The sequence below is a fragment of the Tachyglossus aculeatus genome, chromosome 3, assembly GCF_015852505.1.
Source record: "Tachyglossus aculeatus isolate mTacAcu1 chromosome 3, mTacAcu1.pri, whole genome shotgun sequence".
In the NCBI taxonomy this organism is placed as follows: Eukaryota; Metazoa; Chordata; class Mammalia; order Monotremata; family Tachyglossidae; genus Tachyglossus; species Tachyglossus aculeatus.
In genome coordinates, this window is record NC_052068.1 from 35,898,645 (window position 1) to 35,926,390 (window position 27,746).

The following is a 27,746-nucleotide window of genomic DNA, read 5'->3' on the forward strand; positions in this document are numbered from 1 at the left end:
TCAGCAATAAAGAGAGACAGTCCCTGCCCACAGTGGGTTTACATCAATCCCAGCTGAGTGTCAAAGGCCTCCCTGTGCATTCAAAAACTGCCAATTTCCAGTGCAATGATATTTGGAGGGTTTGGAGACAAAGTGTGACCCAAACGTGTCAAGAAAGGAATGGAAATTCTAAATTTCCCTCTTCCCACCCCCTTCCCTGTGTGGTTTTTCTCTTCAGGCTCTGAGCCTGCCAGTTCTTGCAGACACTCTCCCTGAAGTGCATTGGGTGGTCCCTCAAATTGGAAACTCTGCCGAAACTTATAGACAGATGGACGGGTTGATTTAGAAAGAATCGAACCCTCCCGAGTGGTAATGACTGGAGAAAGAGATCCTGTGGGTCCATGAGCTTGGATCCTCCAAGAACAATTTGAATCTCTTGCATCTGTCTTTTATCTGTTGACCCCCAGGAAGATGGGGATGCGATTATCTCCAAAAGTGGCCCGGAAGCAAACCAGCCCTGATGGACTGTCAGGGAATGGATGCTTCCTGGATGTTCGTCAATCCGCTAACTCACCTCTACTGGGAATTTATTTAGACAATCTCAGATACCTTTGCCATGTCCTTTCACAGCTCCTCTGGCCCAGCCTTCTGGCAAATATTGATCTCTGAGATCACGCTCCTCTTTCCCTATTTTTTAATTTTTACACAATCTTTAATTTCTGGCTGCTTTAGCAACCCAGCAACACTATGCAATGAGAAACAAACATCATAAATCAAACAACTGAAAATGCACGCTCCACAGGCAGGGACTCAGTAATTTCCCCATGCTTTATTTAGCTAAATATCTTTGATTGAGCTTCCAGTTGATCCATGGCAACGGTGGGCAGCCTTATGGGAAATAAGGAGAAAGCCCTGCAGATTTTTCCCAAGATTTGATTCTGATAGAAGCAGTGTGGCCTAACAGAAGGAGCATGGGCTTGGAAGTTAGAAGGACCTGGCTTCTAACCCTGGCTCTGACGCTTGTCAGCTGTGTGACCTTGGGGATGTCACTTCACTTCATTTCTCTGTGTCTCACTTACCTCATCTGTAAAATGGGGATTAAGACTTTGAGCCCCATCTGGGACATGGATTGTGTCCAAACTGATTAGCTTGTATCTACCCCAGCACTTACTACATTGCTTGGCACATAACAAATATCATTAAAAAATAAAATCTTCGGTTTTCACCTATAAGCTAATACAATTCCAGAGGAATCCGAAGACAGCTCTAGTTGCCACTGCTATGTGAAGAGGAAAATCAGAGCATCCCAATGGCCTAGTGGCAAGATCACGGACTTCGGAGTCAGAGGATGTGGGTTCTAATCCTGGATCCACCAGATGTCTGCTGTGTGATCTTAGGCAAGTGACTGAACTTCTCTGTGCCTCAGTTACCTTGTCTGTAAAATGGGGATTAAGACTGTGAGCCTCATATGGGACAACCTGATTACCTTGTATCTACCCCAGTGCTTAGAACAGTGCTTGGTACATAGTAAGTGCTTAAGAAATGCCATTATCATTATTATTATTATTATTATTGTGAGCTCCATGTGGGATGGAGAATGTATCTACTCTGATTGAATTGAATTGACCCCAGGGCTTAGCCCACCCCACACTAGAGCAGTTAGCACCCCAGTAAGTAAACACATCCATGTGTCACTCCTGCTCTTTGGAGACTTTTGAGTTATTTTATGATATTTGTTAAGTGCTTATAAACAGTGTCCAACACTGTTCTAAGCGCTGGGGTAGATAAAAGTTAATTAGGTTGGACACAGTTCCTGTCCTGCACAGGGCTCACGGTCTAAGTAGACGTGAGAACAGGAAGACTGAGGCACAGAAAAGTTAAATTGTTTGCCCAAGGTCACACAGCAGACAAGTGGCAGAACTGGGATTAGAACCCAAGTCCTCTGACTCCCAGGCATTTCCTCTCACCATTAGGCTACACTGCTTCTCTCTTGACTTGACTCGCAATTCCCATCAAATCCTTAGACTGTGATCCCCAAGTGGGACAGGGACTGTGTTCCACCTGATTATCTTGGATATACCCCACTTCTTGACACATAGCAAGCCCTTAATAAATACCATGATTATTATTATCATCATTATTATTATTATCATCACCATTAGCATTAGCCCTTCCCCCTCTAGACTGTAAACTCCTAATGGGCTGGGAACATGTCTACCAGTTCTGTTGTATTGTATTCTCCAAGTGCCAAGAACAGTGTTCTTCACAGGGTAAGCACTCAAAAAATACCATTGATCGCTTGAGTGATCTTCATGACATAAAAAAGTATCACTGAACATCCAGCCCAGTGAGTGGATAGAAGAAGATGTCATCAATGTTTACTAGTTTTGAGGGATAAATCAAATCAATCAGTTAATCAATTAGATTTATTGAATGCTTACCTTGTGCAGAGAACTATACTAAGCACTTGGGAAAGTACAACACAGTTGGTAGACACATTCCCTGACCCACTAGGAGCTTACAGTCTATAAGGGGAGATAGACATTATCTAGATTAGGTAAACTAGATTAGGATAGGAGAAATAGTAGAATATAATGACCTGGGTTCTAATCCTGACTGGAGGAACTTACCTGCTGTGTGACCTTGGACAAGTCACTAGAGTTCTCTGTGCCTCAGCTGCAAAATGTGGATTCTCCCTCCTCAGATAGTGAGCCCCATTTGGGACCTGATTATCCTGCATCTCCTCCAGTACTTAGTACAGTGCTTGGCACATAGTAAACACTTAATAAATATTAGTAGTAGTTTTAGTAGTATATTCACATAAACATTGTGGGACAGTAAGTATTGAATATCAAAGTACTTTAGCAACCTGGGCAGTATATACTGGGCAGCATGGCTCAGTGGAAAGAGCACGGGCTTGGGAGTCAGAGGTCGTGGGTTCTAATCCTGACTCTGCCACATGTCTGTTGTGAGAATTTGGGCAAGTGTCAAATTCTGACAATTCTGACACTCTGAGCCTGTTACCTCATCTGTAAAATGGGGATTAAGACTGTGAGCCCCACTTGGGACAACCTGATCACCTTGTATCCCCCCCAGTGCTTAGAACAGTGCTTTGCACATAGTAAGCGCTTAACAAATACCATTATTAATATTATTATATGCATATAGTCACACAGATATATGTGTGGGTCCATATATAGAGGGAAAGAATGAGCAACCCCCCCTCCTTTGCTGCCAGGAAGAGCACAGCTGCATCTAGAAGGTCTCACAGTCTCTACACACTGTAGAGCTGAGAATATATTAATAATAAGGGCATTTATTAAGTGCTTACTGTGTGCAAAGCACTGTTCTAAGCGCTGGGGAGGCTACAAGGTGATGAGGGGGGCTCACAGTCTTAATCCCCATTTTACAGATGAGGTAACTGAGGCACAGAGAAGTGAAGTGACTTGCCCAAAGTCACACAGCTGACAATTGGCAGAGCCGGGATTTGAACCCATGACCTCTGACTCCAAAACCCATGCTCTTTCCACTGAGCCACGTTGCTTCTCTATCCTATTGTCCTGTTAGATGATCATTGTGTCCCTTTGTAGGGCCGCTCAGACACTAGATCATCTCGAGACTATAAGCTCATTGTGGGCAGGGAACATGTCTGCCACCTCTGTTGTACTCTTCCAAGCACTTAGTGCAGTGCTCTGCCCATAGTAAGTGCTCAATAAATACCACTGATGATGATGATGAAAAGTTCTCAGTAAATTCATTCATTCATTCATCATATTTATTGAGCGCTTACTGTGTGCAGAGAACTGAACTAAGCACTTGGAAAGTGCAATTTGGCAATGGATAGAGGCAATCCCTACCCAACAACGGTAAATACCATTGATGATGATACTGGCGAATGGCGTTGCTCTATCTTCAACTACACATCTGGAGAAGCAGTGTAGCCTAGTGGATAGAGCATGGGCCTGGGAATAAGAAGGACCTGGATTCTAATCCAGCCCCACCACCTGTCTGCTGTATGACACTGGGCAAAGTCACTTAACTTCTCTGTTGTCTCAATTACCTCATCTGTAAAATGGGGATTAAGACTTTGAGCCCCACGTGGGTGTCCAACCTCATTAACTTGTAACTAACCCGGCACCTGGAACATTGTAAGTGCCTAACAAATACCACAATCATTATTATTATAGAACTTTATTACAGTTAGTGGGGGAAGGGAATCAGTCAATCAATCAGGAGTATTTACTGATCACTATTCAGAGCTCTTTTTTATGATATTTGCAAGCATTTACTATGTGTCAAGCACGGTTTCTAATAATAAGTTTATCAGGTTGGACACAGACACTGCCCCACCTGGGGCTTACGGCCTAAATTGGAAGGAGGAGGATTTAATTCCCACTTTACAGGTGAGGTAACTGGGGCACAGAGAAGTGAAGTAAGTTGCCCAAGGTCAAACAGCAAGCAATTGGAAGAGCCAGGATTAGAACCCTGGTCCTTCTGACTTCCAGGCCCTATGGTCTATCGACTAGGCCATGCTGCTTTTCTGAGGGCGAACATGTGTATGTGTGATTGTTGCCATCCTTCATATTCATATGTAAAGATGGTATGATTTAATCTGTGTGAATGATACTGAAGTACAATTTCTTCTATGCTCTGCATATAAAACTGATATTAATAGTACTTATTAAAGTGCTTACTATGCAAAAAGAACTCTACTAAATACTGGGAAAAAAGATGAGATATGGATACAGTTTTCTGGCCCCCAAGAGACTCACAATCTAAGATTGGAGCACATTTTTGAGACTCCTACACCACTTAGATAAGCCTCCATTATTCAGTTTCCTTGGGTAATAATAACAATATTTTTTGAAGGCCCTTAGAATGCAATGCACTGTACTACACACTAGGCAGAAGTGAAGCAGTGAAGCAGTGAAGCAGAGAAGCAGCGTGGCTCAGTGGAAAGAGCCCGGGCTTTGGAGTCAGATGTCATGGGTTCAAATCCCGGCTCCACCACTTGTCAGCTGTGTTACTTTGGGCAAGTCACTTCACTTCTCTAGGCCTCGGTTACCTCATCTGGAAAATGGGGATTAAGACTGTGAGTCCCCCGTGGGACAACCTGATCACCTTGTAAACTCCCCCGTGCTTAGAACAGTGCTTTGCACATAGTAAGCGCTTAATAAATGCCATTATTATTATTATTATTATTATTATAGGCAAGTTCATAGAAAATTAATGACACATTCCCTTCCTACAGAGGGTTTACACTCTAGTGGAAGAGATAGATCAAAAAATATTACTAAGAGAATATTTGAGATAAATACCTGAAGGTAGAGCTGAATAAAGCTACACAAAAGTGCTGAGGAACAATATAAGCAAATTCATCAGTGCTAGAAATTGCTGATGGATTTATATGACCTGGATTCCGGGAATGAATTAGGGAAGACTTGTTGGAAGAGGAAGTGGAAAGCTGACAAACAACATTGCTATCTCTGCAGCCAAGTCTCTAACCACAGCTGTTGGGATATCTGCCTCTTGACTGTAAACTCGTCCTCTAGACTGTCCTGCACAGGGAATTTGTCTATCTGTGTTGTACTCTTCCAAGCACTTAGTTCAGTGCTCTGCACACAGTAAGTGCTCAATAAATATGATTGATTGATTGACCTGCCCTGATCCTGTCTCTTATCGGATATTCTCATTAAGTCCTGATTACCTCTGGCCCTTTTCTATTGCTCTTCTGTGTAGGAGCAGCATGGCTTAGTGGATAGAGCACAGACCCGCGAGTCAGAAGGGCCTGGGTTCTAATCCTTGCTCCATCTCTTGTTTACTGTGTGACCTCAGACAAGTCACTTCATTCATTCAATCATATTTACTGAGTGCTTACAGTGTGGAGAGCTCTGTACTAAGTGCTTGGGAAGTAAATTGGTAACATAGCTTCATTTCTCTGGGCCTCAGCTACGTCTTCTGTAAAATGGGTACTAAGAGTGTGTACCCCCATGTGGGACAGCGACTGTGTCCAACTTGATTAACTTGTATTTATCCCAGCACTTAGAATATCCTTGGCACATAGTAAGGGCTTAACAAGTACCATTATTATTAATAGTAGTATTATTACTGGTAAGGTCAGAGCATTAAATAAACTGGGGTGCAGCAAGGAACCCGCCGCAGGGTCGTTTCTAGGGAAACATATGCCAAACCCATTCAGGTGCCTTTTGCCAGAATCAGGTGACTGACATTTTAAAAGGAAACATTAACCCTCGGTAAGCAGCAAACAGACTTTTGGTGTAAGAGGTGATTTTCCAGTTTGATCCTGAGTGAAATTGCCAGCTTGTATCTACCAAAAAATGAAGGAATAATCCCATTCAAGCTATCCAATTGAATGAATTCCCAGACCCCTCACCTGGCTAATAGCAACTGTTGTATTTGGTAAATGCTCAATGTGGGCCAGGCATTGGGAGGACAGCCACTCTAAACAGGTCAGACACAATCCCCATCCCTCACAGGACTCACTTACAGAAAAAGGGGGAAAGAGAACAGATATTGATCTCCAGTTTACCAGCTGAGGAAACTGAGGCACTGACAAGTGAAGTGATTGCTCAAGGTCATAAGTGGCAGATCCAGGCTTAAAACCTCGGCCTCCTAACTCCCAGGCTTATGTTTTTCCCCCAAGACCACATTGTTTCTCGGGCTGACTGCTTCTCAAGGCTTAGCTGGCTCTCAAGTCCTGTGACTCCAGATCCGCCTTCATCATCAAACTTTAGCCAGGCTGCTCTGACCCAGAGATGAACACAGTTTCATTTCCAGGGAGAGCAAAATGACCTTTGCACTCTGGATTTCCACCTGCTGGTTCCAGTGTTGAGTGTCTGAGGATAGTTTACTATTCCTCTCTCCTGACAGCTAGACCATTTCCTGGCATTATAGGCAGTGGGAGCAAAGGACTTACCTTCTGCAGGACAAGAAAGGCTGGAGAAGAAGCAATTGAACGAAGCTAATCTCCACATCGCTAACAAAAAAAAAAACCACAACAAGCAAAACCCAGATTTTACTAAACAAGGTAGATTTCAGACACCTTGTCTGACCTTTCCTTTCTTCCCTTTGCCTATTGTTCTGAATCAGTTTGTTAAGTCGTGCTGGGCTTTTGGCTGGGAGTGGTCCAGTGATGGTGGCATTTTCATGTTCCTGAAGATGAAAGGTGATCATTCTCATAAACCAAATGTCCTATGCTATTAGACTGATTATGATTGCAGGTTCTACCGAACAGACCAGACAAGAAAGTTAGGAGATGATGAGAAGAGGGGATGTCAGAATAAAAGGGAATGGCAGAGTATAGCAGCAATCTGAGTCTCTGAGGGTTGAGGTTCTTGCTTGCAGTCAGCATAGGGACACAGAAAGAGACTGTTTAGAATGACTTCCTTTTTTTTAATGGTTTTTGTTAAACACTTACTGTGTGCCACGCTCTGTACTAAGGGCTGGGGTAGATGAACGTTAATCCTGTTGGACACAGTCCATGGAACATGTGGAGCTCACAGCCTAGTGGAAAGAGCAAGGGCCTGGGAATCAGAGGACCTGACTTCAAATCCCATTTCGACCACTTGTGGACTGTGTGACCTTGGACCAGTCACTTAGCTGCTCTGGGCCTCAGTTACCTCATCTGTAAAATAGGGATTAAGACTATGAGCCCTATGTAGGTCAGGGATTGTGCCCAATCTGATGATTTTGTATCTTCCCCTGCATTTTGTGCAGTTCCTGGCATATAGTAAATGCTTAATAAATTCCACAAAATAAAATACAGGTAGATAGGATAACCAAATAGAGCAATGACTAAAGATATTTCCTAAAATAATCTAGACAGAGTTGGTATAAAGTGAATTTCACAGTGTTATTTATAAATTCCTGGGGGGCAGGGATCATGCCCATTAATTCTGCTGTACTTTCCCAAGCTCTTAGTACAGTGCTGGGAGCATAGTAGGGACCCCATAAATTCTATTGATTGATATATCAGTTCAACCAATCAATCAATGGTATTTACTGAGCTCTTACTGTGTGCCCACTACTGTTCTAAGAGCTTGAGAGAGTACAGTAAAACAGAGTTGGTAGACCCTCACGCCCACAAGGAACTACAGGGAATGTGACTGTTTATTGTTACAGTGTTCTTTCCCAAGCACTTAGTACAATTGATCTGTACATTAAGCACTCAATAAATGTGATCTAATGAATGAATGAATGAATGAGCTTTCAATCTAGAGGGAGTAACATCATCTAGTTCGATCATATTTACTGAAATCTAGAAGGAGTAACATCATTCATCATCAGATTCGATTGTATTTACTTAAAGCTTACTGTGCGTAGACCACTGTATTAAGTGCTTGGGAAAGTAGGAAATGCGAATGTTTGAAGGTATGTATGTAAGTGCTGTGGAGCTGAGGGTGGGGTGAATATCAAGTGCTTAAGAAGTACATATCCAGGTGTGTAAGTGATGGAGAAGAGAGAGTGAATGGGCCCTCAATGGGACGCAAGGGGACGGAGTAACCGGGAATGAGTGAGCAAGCCCCGGTTATTTCTGTCCAAATAAAAAATCAGCTTCATCCAAAAGTTCATAGCTCAAAAACACAATGCCTGATCCCATCCTGAAAGCTGAAGCACAATGCAAAAGACCCAAGAAACTAGAGCAGAACTAAAGGTGAGAGTTGGCTTCCCTCTCGAGTTTGAGCCCTGTGGTTCTACTCCTAACTTTCTCTAGAGTTTTCTTTGTCTCAGCTCCTTAAATTGAAATAATTTTCAATAATAATAATAATAATAACTGTGGGATTATGTGCTTCCTATATGCCAAACACTGGCCTAAGTAAGGGGGTGAATATAAGATAATCAGGTTGGATACAGTCCCTCATCGTTATGGGGCTCAGAGTATAAGGATGAAGGGGAAGAGGTATTGCATTCCGATTTTATAGATGAGGAAACTGAGGCACAGGGAAGTTAAATGACTTGCCCAGTCCCACACAGCAGACAAGTGGCAGAGCTGGGAATAGAAGTCAGAGGCCCTAGATTCTATGATTCCCAGACCCACGCTCTTCCCACTGAAAGTGGACAGTAGCCAAGGATCCATGCGCGAATCCAGGTGCTGGTATCTGAGCCCTTCCATCCTGGTGATACAAGTCCTGGGGAATTGTGAGAGGTACAGGAGGGCAGCTGAGCTTGTGAGAAGCAGCATGAGAAGCAGGATGGTTTAGTGGATAGAGCAGAGGCCTGGGAATCTGAAGGTCATGGGTTCTAATTCTACCTCCACCACTTGTCTGCTGTGTGGCCTTGGACAAGTCACTTCACTTCTCTGGACCTCAGTTATCTCGCCTATAAAACAGCTGCGAGCCTCATATGGGACAGGGACTGTGTCCAACTCTATTTGTTTGTATCCACCCCAGCACTTAGTACAGTGCCTTGTACACAGTAAGCGCTTAACAAATACCATAATTATTATTATTATTATTACATCTTCTCACTCACCCTCCCGTTAGCTGGTCTGTTGGAGAAGAACTAGGGAGCTGTCATACAGGCAGCAGTGACCTCTCACCTCAGCTTCGGATAAATGACCCGGAGATTTGGCATCTCCCGCCCTCCACAATACGGTAAATTTCAAACATCAAAGGGAGCCCCAGGGAGGAGGATCCTGAGAAACATGACCTACTTTCAGCTTCTGGTGAGCTTGACAATTTTTGCTGGTGGGCGGGCAAGTAGAGGAACAGTAAATTTGCCCACCCCGTGCCGGATGTCACTGTTTAACACTGGTCATTTCCCCTGCTACGTTCTTATAGGGTCTGGCTTATCGGAAGAATTTCTCTGTGTACATAGTTCCCTGACCTCTCTAAGTGTGGACATTAACTTTTCTCAGAAATCAACCCTTTACAAAGAAAAGCAAAGCAAATATTGAGCAATGGTTACTCCAGTGGCTCTTTGGCTTTTGATGATCAGGCATCAAACTGGAAATGGACATAATCTGTCCCTCAACCTAGGGGAAACAACTATTTTTTAATGGTATTTGTTAATCATTTACCATGTGCCAGGCACTGTACTAAGCACTGTGGTAGATAAAAACAAATCAGGTTTGATGCAGTCCCTGTCCCACATAGAGTTTACAGCCTTAATCTCCATTTTACAGAAGAGGTAACTTGGGCCCAGAAAAGTTAAGTGACTTCCCCAAGGTCACTCAGCAAACACACGGTGGAGCTGGGATTAGAACCCAGGTCCATCTGACTCCCAAGCCAAATTGTTGCTCAAAAGTGGATTCAGTTCACATAGTCTAATAATTTTTGATTGATTTTTTTAGCTCTTTTTCATTAGGATTTTCTCGGTAAAGAAAGGTACTTGATTGGATTTTCACCCTCTGGGTTTATTCTCACATCCCTTGACCTTTCTTAAAATCTGGGTCAATGTGCCCAGGTGGCTTCACTGTGACACAAGTGCCTGAGGAATCCAGATGCCATCTTGCTTTACTCTACCCAAGACCCACAGAAAACATCTTCTCCAACCCGGCATTTGCCACCTAGGTTAAAACCCTTGGGAATTCTAGTTGAGCTTCCAAGATAGGTGGTTTCCATTTGTAAATTAAAATTTTGCTTCGACTAGTTATTCCAAATGGACTAGACTTTGGAGACAAGGAAATTATTGGTATGAATGTAGTTATGAGTTCTAAAGCTGTCTTCCCTCCTCCATCTTCGTTTATCTGATACTGCCATTTTGGAAATGAGGGGGTCTGTCCAGGGAGAACACTCCCTTAAAAGCTTTAGCTTTTAAAGCACGGATCACTGATAGCACCTTTGTAAGTGTCTCGAGGGTTTCCTGATGAAAAATGCTGAATGACCCTGACTCTGGGTTTCGGCCGGGAACACACCACTGCATTTTTGATAACGCTTCCGTTCTCTCTTCTCTGGGACTCGCAGAATGAACCTTCTTCAGGTTCTCCAGGCCCTCTTGATGGGGTTATTTCTGGAAGTGGCTTCCAGCCCAAATGCCTGCAGCTGTGAACAGAAAGGGAACTCCTGCATGGTTGTTCCCTGTGGACTGCCTGGGAGCAATGGGTTACCGGGCAGAGATGGAAAGGAGGGATCAAAAGGAGAAAAAGGTGACCAAGGTAAGAGACTGAGACTTTCTCACTATCATTTAGTAATTTATATTAATAGCTCCCTATTGATCAATTTTACATGGTGTAGTGGATAGACCACAGGCCTGGGAATCGGAAGGATGTGGGTTCTAGCCCCAGCTCCGCCACATGTCTGCTGTGTGACCTTGGACAAGTCACTTAACTTCTCCGGGCCTCAGTGACTTCATCTGGAAAATGGGAGTAAGAGTGTAAGTCCCATGGGGCACAGGGACTGTGTCCAACCTGATTAACTTGTATCTACCTCAGCACTTAGAACAGTACTTGGCAAATAGTAAGCACTTAACAAGTACCATAATTACTATTATTAATTATAATAATAATTAATAATATTCACTGTAATCAATACACATATTAATGTTTAGCTCTAGACTTTGTTCTCATTGTATTACTTATTCCTCACCACATCCCCAGGAATAGTAATAATAATATTTAAGTGCTTTCTATGTGCAAAGCACAATGTTAAGCATGGGAAAGATGCAATGCAATCAGATCAGACACAGTAGTTCCTGTACCACACAGGGAGAGAGAACAGGCATTTAATCTCCTTGTACAGATGGGGAAACTGAGACCTAGAGAATCATAATAAATGTGGTATTTGTTAAGCACTTACTATGTATCAGGCACTTTACTAAGACCTGGAGTAGATACAAGATAATAATAACCCACATAATAATAACGATGATGGCAGTTGTTAAGTGCTTACTATGTGCAAAGCACTGTTCTAAGCACTGGGAGCTCAGAGTCTAAAGAAAAATAAGTGACTTGCCCAGGGTGACACAGCAGGCTAGTCTCCTGATTACCAGATCTGTGCTCCTTTGGTTATGACAGTGTCCCAGTTTTCAGGTCCCTCAACAAGGAAGTGGGAGAACAAAATATGAAGTTGCTCCCTGTATTTTCAGCACATCACTTAGTTTCTGCCACAGGTCCCAGAGATCAGGCAGTTCCTGTGCAGTATTCATGTACGAAGGTAGAGTTACCAAATGTCTTTTGGTCACTTTTGTTCAGTATCCCACCAAATATCTCCGAGGCCTTCTCTGTCCATCCTGAGTGGATATGGGTCTCCAGCCAAGGATCCCAACCCATGGCCTTCTTCAAAGTGCGTGGGGGTAAGAGGTGTTACTCTTTGTAGCCCTGGGCTACACTACTGGGTAGTGTCAGGCTCTCTTATTGGGACTGGCTTTATCCTTCTCACTGTGCCTCGTTCTCGTCTGTCCCACCATCAACCCCTGGCCCACGTCCTACCTCTGGTCTGGAACTCCCTCCCTCCTCAAATTGGCCAAATTAGCACACTTCCCCCCTTAAAAGCCCTACTGAAAGCTTACATCCCCCAGGAGGTCTTCCCTTACTAAGCCCCCCTTTTCCTCTGCTCCCCCTCCCACCCTCCCCACTTGCTCCCTGTGCTCTACCCCCACTCCCTGCCCCACAGCACTGGTGTGTATATATGTACATATTTATAATTCTATTTATTTTTATTAATGATGTGTATATATCTATAATTATATTTCTTTATATTGATGCTACTGATGCCTGTTTACTTGTTTTGATGCTTGTCTCCCCCTTTCTAGACTGTGAGCCCGGTGTGGGCAGGGATTGTCTCTACTTGTTGCTGAACTGTACTTTCCAAGTGCTTAGTACAGTGCTCTGCATGTGGTAAGTGCTCAATAAATATGATTGAATGAGTGAATGAAGTACCCTAGCCAAAGATAAGCCCAATCGCCCCAGCTAATGTAGGTGAGGTATTTTGTCTCTGAGGGTCCCTTTCCAATGGAAAGCCCAGAGAATTTTTTAAACATATTCTCAAGAGTCCCGAATGAGGTTCAGCGACAGATGCCTCTTTCTCATTCAGGAATAGCAGAGCTGATCAATCAATCATATTTATTGAGCGCTTACTATGTGCAGAGAACTGTACTAAGCACTTGGGAAGTACAAGTTGGCAACACATAGAGACAGTTCCTACCCAACAGTGGGCTCACAGTCTAAGCTGATGACTTAAAACACTAAAAATTCAAATTCAACCTTCCTGGCTCCAGCTCCCCACATTATCAGATCTGGCTTCTTGTGTGTACGGGGGTGTACGGGAGTGTGTATATGTGTGTGTGTGTTTGTGTGTGTGTGTGTGTGCATGTGTGTGTGTGTGTGTGTACACCAGTAACTCCAGAGCACTCTCAGTTTTTGCTGACTAGCTGACTGACGGCATTAGTTTGCTTGTGGCATTGTTAGATGATGATATGATGAGTGAATGAAGCCATTCTAAATTCATTCATTTATTCTAAATTCATCCCCAGATCTGCAGGTTGTCTGTTTCTGCTAAAATGCAGTGTGAGTTAGAAATAGGGTCAGATAATAATAATATTAATAATAATGGTATTTGTTAAGCACTTACTATGTCCCAAGCACTGTTTTAGGTGCTGGGTTAGATACAAGGTAAACAGGTTGTCCCACATGGGGTTCACAGTCTTAATCCCCATTTTACAGATGAGGTAACTGAGGCACAGGGAAGTTAAGTGACTTGCTCAAAGTCACACAGCTGACAAATGGCAGAGCCAGGATTAGAACCCACGACCTCTGATCCCCAAGCCGGTGCTCTTTCCATTAAGCCACAAGATAGTGGGCAAGACTCCAAAGTCCAAGCTGAATTCCCTCAGGACCCCTCACTTCTCTTATGGATTATCTTCCAGAGCCTTACTGGATTCACCCAGATGCTTAGGGGCAAGTTTATCAGCCCCTCTAGGAGCCGGGCACAGCTGGTTAAGAGCCTGAGAGCCATGACAGTCTCTTTAGCTGCCAGAAAGTGAATTTGCTGGGAATGTCAATCATTTCTTATTCCTTTCTCTCTCTCTCTTCCCCATTTCCTCCTTCTCTCCTCCCTCCACCAACAAGGAGCCAGAGGGACACTGGGTCCTCCGGGAAAACTTGGGCCCCCTGGAACAAAGGGAGACAAAGGTGTCTCTGGCCTCAAAGGACAGAAGGGAGACAGTGGAGGTAATGGTATGTTGTCTGCTTGTCTTCTTGTCTAGGGGAAGGAAAGGGCACAGGCCAAAATTCTGGGCAGGGAGAAAGGAGTGAAGGAGGAACGGGAGTCTTCCAAATGTCTGGGTTTTGCCCTATTTCCAAGAAACCACTGCTATAGAGGAGCAATGACTAATGAATGATAGAAAATAAAAGGAAAGGAAGTGCAAGGGGAAGGAAGCATCTAAGGTACTCTATTGCCTCTGAAGCCTGGAATCTTGCAATCTGCCACTTGGATGGTAGCAGTCTCCCAACAAGGTCTTGCCCGAGGAACTGAATTTTTCACAATGTCCAGTCGAGATCGCAACTTCAGCACTGGCTGGTGTTGTGAAATTGTAAAATGACAAGCTTTTTGTTTTTATGGTATTTGTTAAGCAATTACTTTGTGCCAAGCACTGTACTGATCACTAGGGTAGATACAAGTTCATTAGATGGGCCACAGTCCCTGTCCCATATGGAGTTTACAGTCTCAATCCCTATTTTACAGATGCAGTTACTGGGGCACAGAGAACTGAAATGATTTGCCCAAGGCCACACAGCAGAGAAGTGGCAAGCAGTTCAGTGGCAAAGGGCCTTTCAGAGCTTCCTAGGGGCAGAATTCTATAGTGCTAATGGCCTTTTGTCATTTTCAGAAATTAATCAGCTTAGAGCCCAAATGAGTGCTTTACAAGCTGAAATGAAGAGTCTACAAGCTACAATCAACAAAATCCAAAAGGGTAAGTAAATCAGCTGAATGGTTCAGCTGCTCGATTTCAGGAATGCCTTTTCTGCCTAGGTTTCTCAGATGTTCTCTAGACTGTAAACTCGTTGTGGGCAGGGAATGTGTCTGTTATGTCGGTATGGTTTACTCCCCAAGTGCTTAGTACAGTGGTCCTCACACAGTAAATGAAATACGATTGAATGATTGACTGATGTTCTCCTCACAGTGGATCCATGACACTTTACGCCCACAACTTAACTTCCAGCATCAGTCTCCAGCATTGTTCACACTTTTTTATATCTCATAACTCTATTTGCCTTCAAGGAGACTAAGAACAAACTCCAGAGAGAGCAAAACTATCTTCCTACCTGTATTTATGGTATAGGTTAAGCATTTACTCTGTGCCAGGCACTGTACTAAGCACTGGGTTAGATACCAGATAATCAGGTAGGTCACGGTCCCCGTCCCACACAGGTTCACAGTCTTAATCCTCATTTTATAGATGAGGTAACTGAGGCACAGAGAAGTTAAGTGACTTGCCCAAGACTACACAGCAGACAAAAGGTAGAGGTGGGATTAGAACCCAGGTTCTCTGAATCCCTAGCCTATGTTCTTTTCACTGGGCCATGCTTCCCTATCTCCTTATTAAAAAGGAAAATAGGAATAACCAGAACCTTAGCTGGATGTATTATAGGTGAGGAAATAAAGAAACAGAGAGAAAGGGTATGTTGTCTAAAGTCCTAAATCAGGACGAATAGCCAGAGGTCAGACCTCTTGATTTATGACCTTCATTCCTCTCCATTTTTAAGAAATTGTACATCCTTCCAGTGAGTCCCTACAATAAACAGGTAATTACCTTTGTGTAGTTAGAAACAGCACAATCTAGAGGAAAAAACACAAACCTTCATCCTAGGTGGCCTAGATTTTAATCTCACCTCGAAATTTGCCTGCTGTGTGATCTTGGGCAAATCATCAAACTTCTTTGTGCCTCAGTTTCCTCATATGTAAAATGGGCAGAAAATACCTGTCCTCCCTCTCAAGTAGACTGTGAGCTCCAGGTGGGACAGAGCCTCAGTCCAATCTTATTATTATTATACATCATATTTACTGAGCACTTACTGTGTGCAAAGCACTGTACTAAGCTCTTCTGTTGTATCTACCCCAGTTCTTGGCATTTAATAAACACTTAACAAATATTAATATCATCGTCACCATCACCATCCTCACCTGTGTGGTTACCAAAGAGACTGTCAAAGTACCAATATAGAAGACGGAATTTTTCACCATCTCCACATTAGGCTGATCCTTCAAACTTAACAAGCCCAATTCACAAGACAGGCATAATCTATAATAATGATAACTGTGATATTCATTAGGTTCCTACTATATGCCAAGCACTAGGGTAGGTAGAAGAGAATCAGACTGGAAACAGACCTTGTCCTACCTGGACTTCGCAATCTTAAACATGAGAGAGAACAAATATTGAATCTCCATTTTACACATAATTATAATTGCAGCTGAGGTAACTGAGGCCCAGAGGGGTTAAGCGACTTGTCCAAAGTCACACAGAAGATAAGTGGCAGAGCCGGGACTAAAACCCAGGTCCTCTGACTCCCAATTCTATGCTCTTTCCACTAGGCCACAATACTTTCCTACCTAAGTGAATAAGTGCTGAGGGGCTAAGGGAGGGTTAAATAAAGCGTATAGATTCAAGTGCAAGGGTGACAAAGAAGGCAGTGGAAGAGGAGGCAGTGAGGGCTTAGTCAGGGAAGACCTCTTGGGGAAGATGTGCTTTTAATAATTCTTTGAAGGTGGGTGGAGTGATCGTCAGTTGGATCTGTATGTATATACCTGTAATTTTATTTATTTATACGTTGTCTGTTTATCTGTATCAATGTCTGCCTCCCCACCTCTAGACTGTGAGCCTGTTATGGGCAGGGATTGTCTCTCTTAATTGCTGTATTGTACTTTCCAAGCAGTTGGTACAGTGCTCTGCACATAGTAAGCACTCAATATATACGATTGAATGAATATTAAGAGGGAGGGCATTCCAGGCGAGAGGCAGGATACGGACAAGACATCAGCAGGACATCATCATCATCATCATCAATCGTATTTATTGAGTGCTTACTATGTGATGTGCAGAGCACTGTACTAAGCGCTTGGGAAGTACAAATTGGCAACTCATAGAGACAGTCCCTACCCAACAGTGGGCTCACAGTCTAAAAGGGGGAGACAGAGAACAAAACCAAACATACCAACAAAATAAAATAAATAGGATAGATATGTACAAGTAAAATAAATAAATAAATAGAGTAATAAATATGTACAACCATATATACATATATACAGGTGCTGTGGGGAAGGGAAGGAGGTAAGATGGGGGGATGGAGAGGGGGACGAGGGGGAGAGGAAGGAAGGGGCTCAGTCTGGGAAGGCCTCCTGGAGGAGGTGAGCTCTCAGCAGGGCCTTGAAGGGAGGAAGAGAGCTAGCTTGGCGGATGGGCAGAGGGAGAGCATTGCAGGCCCGGGGGATGACGTGGGCCGGGGGTCGATGGCGGGACAGGCGAGAGCGAGGTACGGTGAGGAGATCAGCGGTGGAGGAGCAGAGGGTGCGGACTGGGCAGTAGAAGGAGAGAAGGGAGGTGAGGTAGGAGGGGGCGAGGTGATGGAGAGCCTTGAAGCCTAGGGTGAGGAGTTTCTGCCTGATGCGCAGATTGATTGGTAGCCATTGGAGGTTTTTGAGGAGGGGAGTAACATGCCCAGAGCGTTTCTGGACAAAGATAGTCCGGGCAGCAGCATGAAGTATGGATTGAAGTGGAGAGAGACACGAGGATGGGAGATCAGAGAGAAGGCTGGTGCAGTAGTCCAGACGGGATAGGATGAGAGCTTGAATGAGCAGGGTAGCAATTTGGATGGAGAGGAAAGGGCGGATCTTGGCAATGTTGCGGAGCTGAGACCTGCAGGTTTTGGTGACGGCTTGGATGTGATCCCAGGTCTGTGCCAAGTGAAAAACTTCTAGAATAATTCATCTTATCTGTGCTTCCCTGTCCTTTGCAGCTGTTCTCTTCCCAACGGGTAGAAGTGCCAATGGGAAACTCTTTCTGACCACTGGTTCTGAAGGCAACTTTGAGACAGCAAAAAAGACATGTTCTGAAGCTGGCGGTCTGGTGGCATCTCCAGGGTCTGCCAGTGAGAACAGCGCCTTGCAACAGATGGTAAATCTGCATGGCAAATCCATATTTCTTGGGATGAATGACCAGCAGACAGAGGGCATCTTCCGGTTCCTGAATCAAAAGCCCGTCAGCTACACCAACTGGTCCCCAAATGAGCCCAATAGCAGTGGTGGGGAGGAGGACTGTATAGAATTGTATTCCAATGGAAAATGGAATGACAAATCATGTGACAATAAAATGCTAATTGTCTGTGAAATCTAAGATCTGGGCATCAGAATGTAATTGAAGCTCCATTTACTGCCTCCATTTCTCAAAGCCTAACATTTTTTCAGGGTCCTGAATACCTCCCTGGGAGGAAAGCAACCCTGTCGGCTTGCTGATGTTTACTAGAGGAATACGAATGCATTTTTAATACAGCCTTGTGTAGTTTCTCTCTGACCTGAGAGTCCCTGCAGACAGGACCATTTCACAAAAATTGTCATGAGCCTCTGGTTCGTGATCCCTGTTGATATTAAAATTGTTTAGAGTTGTAACAAAAATTGTCATGAGCTTCTGGTTCGTGATCTCTGTTGATATCAAAATTGTTTAGAGTTGTGGCTCTCCCTTTAGCTTGTGGGTTGTTCTTGTGAATCCAAGATTAATATAAATGGGCATGGCACCTGACTTTTCAAAATGCCTAAATATACTTTTAATGGAGAGCTCAAACTTTCCATCTTACAACTTCCTTTTGCTGAAGTAGAATCCTCAGAAGTAAGAGAAGTCCTCTTTAAGGTAACCACAGATAAGAAGAGGGTTCAGTGACCTGGAGGAGCATTTCTGGCTATTCCTTCATTTCTTCAGTCATGTTTATTGAATACTTACTGTGTGCAGAGCACTGTACTAAGCGCTTGGAAAAGTAAAATACAACAATTAACATTCCCTGCCCACAACAAGCTAACAGTTTAGGGAAGGAGAGACAGACATCAATAAAAATAAATAAAATAAAAAAAATCACAGGTATGTACATATGTTGTGGGGCTGGAAGGGCGGAAGTGCAAATGGGGTGAATCAGGTGACACAGAAGGGAGTGGTAGATGAGGAAAAGTGGGTCTTATTCGGGGAAGGCCTCTTGAGGGGAAGGAGATGTGCCTTCAGTAAACCTTTGAAGATGGGGAGAATAATTGCCTGTTGAATTTGAGGAGGGAGGTCATTCCAGGTCAGAAGTAGGAGATTTTTTTGAGGGGTGGGTTGTTGGGAGGGGTGACATATCTGAACGTATTTGCAGAAAAATGATGCAGGCAGCAGAGTGAAGTATGGACTGGAGTGGGATGACACAGGAGGCTGGGAGGTCAACAAGGAATTAGCAATCCAGGCGGGATGGGATGACTGTATTAACATGGTAGTAGTTTGGATGGAGAGGAAAGTGTGGATATTATTGATATTGTGAAGGTGGGACTAACAGGATTTGGTGACGGATTGAATAAATGGGTTGAATGACAAAGAGGAGTCAAGGATAATGCCAAAATTATGGCCTTGTGAGACAGAAAGGATGGTAGTGCCATCTACAGTGATGGGTGGGTCAGAGGTGGAGGACAAGGTTTGGATGGGAAGATAAGGAGCTCTGTTTTGGACATGTGAAATTTAAGGTGACAGAAGGACGTCCAAGTAGAGATATCTTGAAGGCAGGAGGGATGTGAGACTGGAGAAATGGAGAGAGATCAGGACTGGAGATGTATTCATTCATTCAGTCAGTCAGTCGTATTTATTGAGTGCTTACTGTGTGCAGAGCACTGTACTAAGCGCTTGGAAAGTACAAGTTGGCAACATATAGAGACGGTCCCTACCCAACAGTGGGCTCACAGTCTAGAAGGGGGAGACAGACAACAAAACAAAGCATATTAACAAAATAAAATTAATAGAATAAATATGTACAAGTAAAATAAATAGAGTAGTAAATATGTACAAACATATGGGTTGGAGACTACGCGACAGCAAAAGATAAGACAAGGACGATTATAATTGGTGAGAAGAAGATTCTTGGTGATTCTGAAGTAAACTGTTTCAGTGGGTTGGAGGGGGTAAAAGCCAGTCAGGTCACCCCATCCCGACAGCTCCCCATGATCCTTAATAGCTTGATACTCATTCATTCATTCAATCATATTTATTGAGTGCTTACTGGGTGCAGAGCACTGTATTAAGCTCTTTGTAATTTGTTTTAACATCTGTCCCCTAACTAGATTGTAAGCTCCTTGAGGGCAGCTATCATATCATCCATCTCTGTCATATTTGACTATCCCAAAAGCTTAGTATGGTGCTTTGCAAGCAGTCAGTGGTCAATAAATACCATTGATTAACTGACTGAAAGTAAGGTGTTGGAATGGGGGTTTTCTTGTGGCATTTAAGTGCTTACTATGTGCTGGATGTAGATATGAGTATCATCTGCATAGAAGTGGTAGTTGAAGCCATTGGAGTGAATGAATTATCCAGGGGAGTGAATGTAGATGGAGAATAGAAGGGACCCGAGACATGAATCTTGAGGGACCCCCACAGTTAGGGGGAGGGAAGCGGAGGAGGAGCCCTTGAAGGAGACTGAGAATGAATGGCTAGAGAGACGAGGAAAACTAGGAGAGGACAGAGTCATTAAAGCCAAGGCTGGATAACGTTTCCAGGAGAAGAGGGTGGTCCGCAGTGTTGAAAGCAGCTGAGAGGTTGAGGAGGATTAGGATGGAGTAGAGGCCATTGGATTTCTCAAGAAGGAGATCATTGAGAGGGCGGTTTCTGTGGAGTTAAGGGGATGGAAGCCAGATTGGAGGGGATCAAGGGGAGAATTGAAGGAGAGGAATTTGAAACACTGTGTATAGACACCTGGCTCAAGGAGTATGGTGAGGAATGGTAGGAGGGAGATGGGGTGATAACTGGAGGGAGCTGTGGGGTCAAGGGAAGGGTGTTTTAGGATAGGGAAGATGTGACCATGTGTGGAAGCAGTGGGGAAGAAGCCATTGGAGAGAAAATGGTAGAAGATGGCTGTTAAGGAGGGAAGAAAGAAGGGGGCAAGAGTTTTGACAAGGTTTGGCATATTACTCAGTTGAAATCCTTCAAGGTGATATATCAGGTGGCATTTTCAAATACCTTTGGGGAGATCTATCAGTCAGTTTGAATTACTAGATCACCTGCTGTGTGACCTTGGGCAAGTCACTTCACTTCTCTAGGCCTCAGTCACCTCATCTGTAAAATGGGAATAAGAGTGTGAGCCCCTTGTGGGACAGGGACTGGGCCCAACCTGCTTAATGTATAGCTATCCCAGTGCTTTGAACAGTGCTTTGGCACATAGTAAGTGCTCATCAAGTACCATAATTATTATTAGATCGCCCAATGTGGTAATCAGGAGGAGAAACTGGAGAAAAGGGCGGGGGGACATTCTGGAAAGCTGGGGAAGAAGGAGCTTATTGAAACTGGTCCCTGTGCAGTGCTAAAGAAGGACTAATAGTAGGGTGGCAGATCAATCAATCAATCAATCGTATTTATTGAGCGCTTACTATGTACTATGCGTTACTAGTAAGCACTATGTGCTTACTATGTGCATATGTGTTTCATATGCTTGAAACAACATCCCCGAAAGAGTCAAATTACATTTGTTTCCAACTCATGGTCAAGTCACAGCTACGTTACGGTAACTTTGTTGCCCAGTTCTTCCATTCTATCCAAATTCTATAATAGAAACACGTATGTATTGAGGCAAATAGTGCTGTTTGGTTCACCACCATTTCTTTTGTCTCTTTCCAATTCCTTACATACGTTTCCCAGTCTAATTCAGGCCATAAATTCCCCAAAGAGAGGGAAAACCCTTTTTTGATAAAGTGTTTGTTTGGAAAAAGGTATCAGGCAGGAATGCAAAGAAACTTTCCCTCTCAGTGTGAGGTGAGGTGGGAGGAAGGAACATTCATATATGTCAATAAATACTAGCAGTCATGGCCTCCAGGCTAGGGATCACATCTATCCACTCTATTGTAATCTCCCGAGCAATTAGTACAGCACTTTACACAGAGTACGTATTCAATAATTGCAAGTTATTGATTGATTAAGGGAGCAAACAGGATAAGAAAAGCTAAATGGGACCCACCCACCCCTACCCCTGTCATCATCAAACCAATAGACTGATACCTCCATCTCTGGTCTTCATAAACAATATTAATGAAAAATATATTTCTCCTGTCCTTAGTCTCAGAGTCAAGCTCAGAATTACAAGGAAACGGGAGGCCTGCACATTTTTTTTTGGCAGAAAAGTATTTTAGGAAAGTACATTTCCACTGAACAAGCTTGTCTCTCCAGAGTTTAAGCTTCCTGTAATAGAAATACCTGTATTCCTCACTGCTGAATAGCTGTTCTTTGGGGCCCATGCTCCTTCCTTGAAAAGAGGGACTAATTCACTAGCTACTCGATAAGTTATAGCCTGGGGACAGGCAATCCACAGTACATCAACCCAGCTGCCATAGCAGAGGAAGTTACAATGAGGATTGAATTTCCAGCACTGGTATAGATAGGGAGAGGTTAGAAGCTGATTAGGTGGTAAACTGAGAAAGGGAGGGAGGCCCATAGATAAGGTGGCGGTTAATTATTATAATAATAATATAGCTGCATATATAGCTATAATTCTATTTATTCTGATGGTATTGACACCTGTCTACTTGTTTTGTTTTGTTGTCTGTCTACCCCTTCTAGACTGTGAGCCCATTGTTGGGTAGGGACTGTCTCTATAGGTTACCAATTTGTACTTCCCAAACTCTAAGTACAGTGCTCTGCACACAGTAAGTGCTCAATAAATACGCTTGAATGAATGATTGAATGAATGAATTATCATTACTAAGATTGTTATTATTATTATCAATATTAATTATATGTTTACTATGCGTCAAGCACTGAATTAAGCACAGGGCAGTTACAAGATAATCAGGCTGGACATCGCCCCTGTACCACTTGAGAGTCACAGTCCAAGTAGGAGGGAGAACAGGTATTTGATCCCCAATTTACAAATGAGGAAACCAAGGCATAGAAAAGTGAAGTGACCTGCTCAAGGTCACACAGCAGTCAAGTGGCAGAGTGAAGAAGAGAACCCAGGTCCTCTGACTCCCAGCCCACTAGACCGCACTGCTTCCCAATTAGTCCCCAGAATAAACACTATTGTAACTTCATTCAATGCCTTGGCACCGAGCATGGTGATGCCTTTTCCTCCTCTGCTGGGAGGATGGAGCAGTCCAGAACAACTAGCCCCAACCAGTTTCCCCTCTTGCCCTGAACAGATAAGACTCAAAGACCCAGGATGTTTTTCTCTGGCGACCTCAATTTGGGAAATAAAAGATTTGGTACTTTGAACCAACACAATTTCCTGAAGGAGTACCACTTCTCCATTAGCTAACTTTTCAGTCAACACAGTTCCTCAATGAGAACAATTATTAAAACACATGTATGGAAATGAGGAGAGACCCCCCCCCCTCCAAGTCCCATGCTGCAGTATCTAAGAAAGTGGGAGAACCAGGCTTTGGGTATATGCCAGTTCTCAGAGCATTTACAAGAAAATATTCTCTTCCTGATGTATCGCAGTAGTGCTCACTGCAGTGGACCATCACAATATGGAGTTGGAGGTGTGGAAGCAAGGATTAATAAGAGAAGCAGCATGGCTTAGTGGATATAACATGGGCCTCGGAATCAGAAGGACCTGGGTTCTAATCCCTGCACTGCCACATGTCTGCTGTGTGAAAGTCATTTAACTTCTCTGGGCCTCAGTTACCTCACCTGTAAAATGGGGATTAAGACTGTGAGCCCCATGTGGGACAGGGATTAACATGTACCTCTATCCCGGTGCTTAGAGCAGTGCTTGGCACATAATAAGTACTTAACAAGTCCCATAATCATTATTACTTTGACCTGTTCTCTCTTAATGGAGTGGGCCCCAGAATGGAAATTTTCTCGCAATCTTCTTTACATTCTATTTATTCATTCATTCATATTTACTGAACACTCACTGTGTGCAAAGCGTTGTACTAAGTGCTTAGCACAGTACTAAGTGCCGGACCGATGATGAATTGAGCTTCTGTGACATGGCTGGCTTATCCAGATAAACCTGATCTGTTGGGTAAATCATCACTCTGAGTAAATTGAAATCTGAAGAGGTTACTTAAAAGTTCTTACAGATGTAGTTGGCAGGTTGGCTGCCCAGGTTAAATTGGAGAAGGAATGGCAGGGATGGTGCATAGAAACCCGGATCCCATTGCTTGAGCATTGATTGGTTCCTCCGTATTAGTAGAATAGATGGCTAGGAAGCTCTATGTGTTACAGAATTAAAGATGGGAGTTACCTTCCTAACACTTTGGGGGAGGATCAGAATTTTACCTTGGAAACATTGCAGAAGTGGTATTTTCTTCCTTTTGGTGATCTTGAGGCCGGTTTGCTCGAGAGTTCTGATGCCTGACTGCCTTGAACTGAAATTTCACATTAGAATACAGAATTAGGTTGCCAAGGGTGAATGTTCTGCTCACTGTGAGAGGATTTAGCACCATGGCAACTCCAGGTATTGCTATTTGAAAATATGTCGCAGACATAGAATCCAAGAGGATTTCAACTCTTAGCGTCAACAATGACTTGCCACAAAACACAATAGATGTCAATTTATTCTCCACCTTGAGTTGTGCTACAAGAAGACATCTCCTCTGGAATTAAAGTGGGAGAGTACACAGATTTCGTTTAGATTTTTGAAAGGGCAAAAGGAAAAGACTTTAAGCATTCTGGTCTTAAGTCTACTTCATCTTCACTCAGCGGTAAGCACCTGCTTGTTTTTGGTTTGTTTGTTTTAACTGTTTTGAAAAGGAGTGTGGCCTAGCAGAAAGAACACAGTTTGGTAGTCAGAGGACCCGGGTTTTAATTCTGACTCTGCCACTTACCTGTTGGGTGACCTTGGGCAACTCAGTTAGCTTCTTTGTGCCTCAGTTAGCTCATCTGCAAAATGGAGGCATTCTCTCTTCTACATAGACTGTAAGCCCCTTATAGGGTCTGATTAACCTATATCCACCATAGCACTTAGCTCAGCATAGTAAGCATTTAACACATATCATTATTATCATTATTATTCTTATTATAATGGTATTTGTTAAGTGTTTACCACGTTTCAGTCACTGTACTAAGCACTGGGGTAGGTACAAGATAATCAGGTTGGACACAGTCCATGTTCCACATGGGGCTCATAGTCTTAATACCAGTTTTACAGATGAGGCAACTGAGGCACAGACAAGTTCATGCAGCAGACAAGTGGTGGAGCTGGCTTTAGAACCCAGATCTCCTGACCCCTAAGCCTGTGCTCTTGAGTATGCACAGACTGTTCGGATAGCCCTTAATCCCTAAGAAGATGAAGATAACTCAGTGCAACCCATCACCACTACAGGAAAAATAAATCCAGGGTATGACCTATTAATCATGAAATAATCTATCCTGCTGTCTATGAAAAATTCTGAGCAAAGACCCTATGCAATTAGGTGAATGACTGTAAAGTTGTTATGGGTAATAATAATAATTATGGTATTTTTTAAACACTTACTATGGGCCAGGCACTCTACTAAGCACCATAGTGGATACAAGAGAATCAGGTTGGATACAATCCCATATATAGGGCTCACAGTCTTATTCCCCATTTTACAGATGAGGTAACGGAGGCACAGGGAAGTGAAGGGACTTACCCAAGGTCACACAACAGACAGGTGGCAGAGCAGGGATTAGAACTCATGACCTTCTGACTCCCAGGCCTCTAATAATAATTGTAATAATGGCATTTATTGAGCACTTACTATGTGCAAAGCAGTGTTCTAAGTGCTGGGGCGGTTACAAGGTGATCAGATGGTCCCACGGGGGGCTCACAGTCTTAATCCCCATTTTATAGATGAGGTAACTGAGGCACAGAGAAGTTAAGTGACTTGCCCAAAGTCACCCAGCTGACAATTGGCAAAGTTGGGATTTGAACCCATGACCTCTGACTCCAAAACCCATGCTCTTTCCACTGAGCCACGCTGCTTCTCTCTAATCCACTAATCCACTAATGCCACACTTCTTCCCTAGGGAATGTATCTGTTTACTGTTATATCATAATCTCTCAAGCGTTTAGTAGAGTGCTCTGCACTCAGTAAGTACAACTGAATGAATCAATGAGCTCATCCTCAACTGGCAGAAAGGGCTAGATAAGATGCCCAACTGTGAGAAAGAGCTAGAAAAGATGCCCTAGAAATTGTCTGCATTCTCCCTGCAAATCTGAGGACTGTGTCTGGAGAGACTTGAGCTTGTAGTGCTAGAATCCCAAGAGACCTACTCAAAAATAGCAATATTTGCCACAAGTGTAAACCACATCACCACCACTAAGGACAATCTTTCCAAGTAGAATGGATTGTTGCTCGCTAATAGGTGTTTTCAGTCACTTGTGCTCACAAGGTGTAGACTCTTACTATTAGAAGTGTTATATTTGAGTCCCAGCTCTATAAGTGTAGGGGTGTAAATCTATCTAAATATAGTCCGGTCTCTGTGCTATGAAGAACTCACAGAGTGATTTTAACTCTTGAATTCCACCCTTTTTTACTGAGGAGCAGCAGCATTAAGCATTCTGATCTCCAATAGCCTGCATCTTCACTTAGCAGTTAGCATGCACTTGTTTTTTGTTTGTTTGTTTATTGTAATTTTGTTTTGAGTTGGAGTGTGGCTTAATGAAACAAGCATGGGCCTGGGATTCACAGGACCTGAGTTCTAATCCCAGTATACCACTTGCTTGAATATAACTTTTCCGTTCCTGTTTTTTCAACTGTAAAAATGGGGATGAAACACCAGTTCTCCCTCCTATTTAGACTGTGAGCGCCATGTAGCACAGGAACTGTATCTGTCTGGATTAACTTGTATTTACCTCAGCGCTTAGAATAGTACTTGACACATAATAGGTACTTAATAAATACCATTTAAAGAAAGATACTTTTTTGGCCACAACCCTCATGGGGACATATTTGCCTTGTCAACAGCATTGTCTGACAGCTGTGAGAGTGTGTTTGTGTGTGAGTGGTGAGTGTGTGTGTTTAGAAACAACTTACCTTAGCCATCTCAAAATCTAGAAGCACACACACATACACACTCGCAGTTCCCAGAAACTGATCACCATCTTTACCCATCAGTATCTCATGATATATCCTCAAACATGACACAGACTGAATTTTTACGTGTGAAAAATCTAAATTTTCCAGAACAGATTGGCATGATATTGGCCATGTCTGCATAGGGCCGTGTGTATATTTTGAAAGGAGGTTTCCATTGGAGAGTTTCTTTTTTTCACTTGGCTCTGCTAGAGTATACTTAATTTAGCAGGCAGGATTGTCCGAGGAAAACAAGACTATTGATTTTGAAGCCATGACATGCCTGTTTTACTTCCCAGTCCATACCAGGAGTCTTGACATCGACTTGTTCATCCCATTGGTAGATGCATTTCTTCATCTTCCCCCCTCACATCTCTGGTTTTGGAGCACTTTCAGAATCCTTGTAGGAGAATAATGAGAGGCAACATGGCCTAATAATAATAATAATATTGGTGGCGTTTGTTAAGCGCTTAATAAATGCCATCATTTTCATTATTATTAAGTGCTTACTATGTGTGAAGCACTGTTCTAATGATTGGGGGGGATACAAGGTGATCAGGTTGTCCCACGTGGGGCTCACAGTCTTAATCCCCATTTTACAGATGAGGT

The 27,746-nt window shown here is 43.3% G+C and overlaps 1 protein-coding gene across 1 annotated transcript; it reads left to right on the top strand.

Moving 5' to 3' along the window:
• Window positions 1-9,486: 9,486 nt before the first annotated feature.
• Window positions 9,487-18,473, top strand: LOC119925214 (pulmonary surfactant-associated protein D-like). Its single transcript, XM_038743309.1, has 5 exons — window positions 9,487-9,593; window positions 10,905-11,095; window positions 14,006-14,113; window positions 14,767-14,850; window positions 17,894-18,473. Exons 2-5 carry the CDS (start codon window positions 10,906-10,908, stop codon window positions 18,268-18,270), a joined length of 759 nt encoding a protein of 252 aa, XP_038599237.1. The 5' UTR covers window positions 9,487-9,593; window position 10,905; the 3' UTR covers window positions 18,271-18,473.
• Window positions 18,474-27,746: the final 9,273 nt, after the last annotated feature.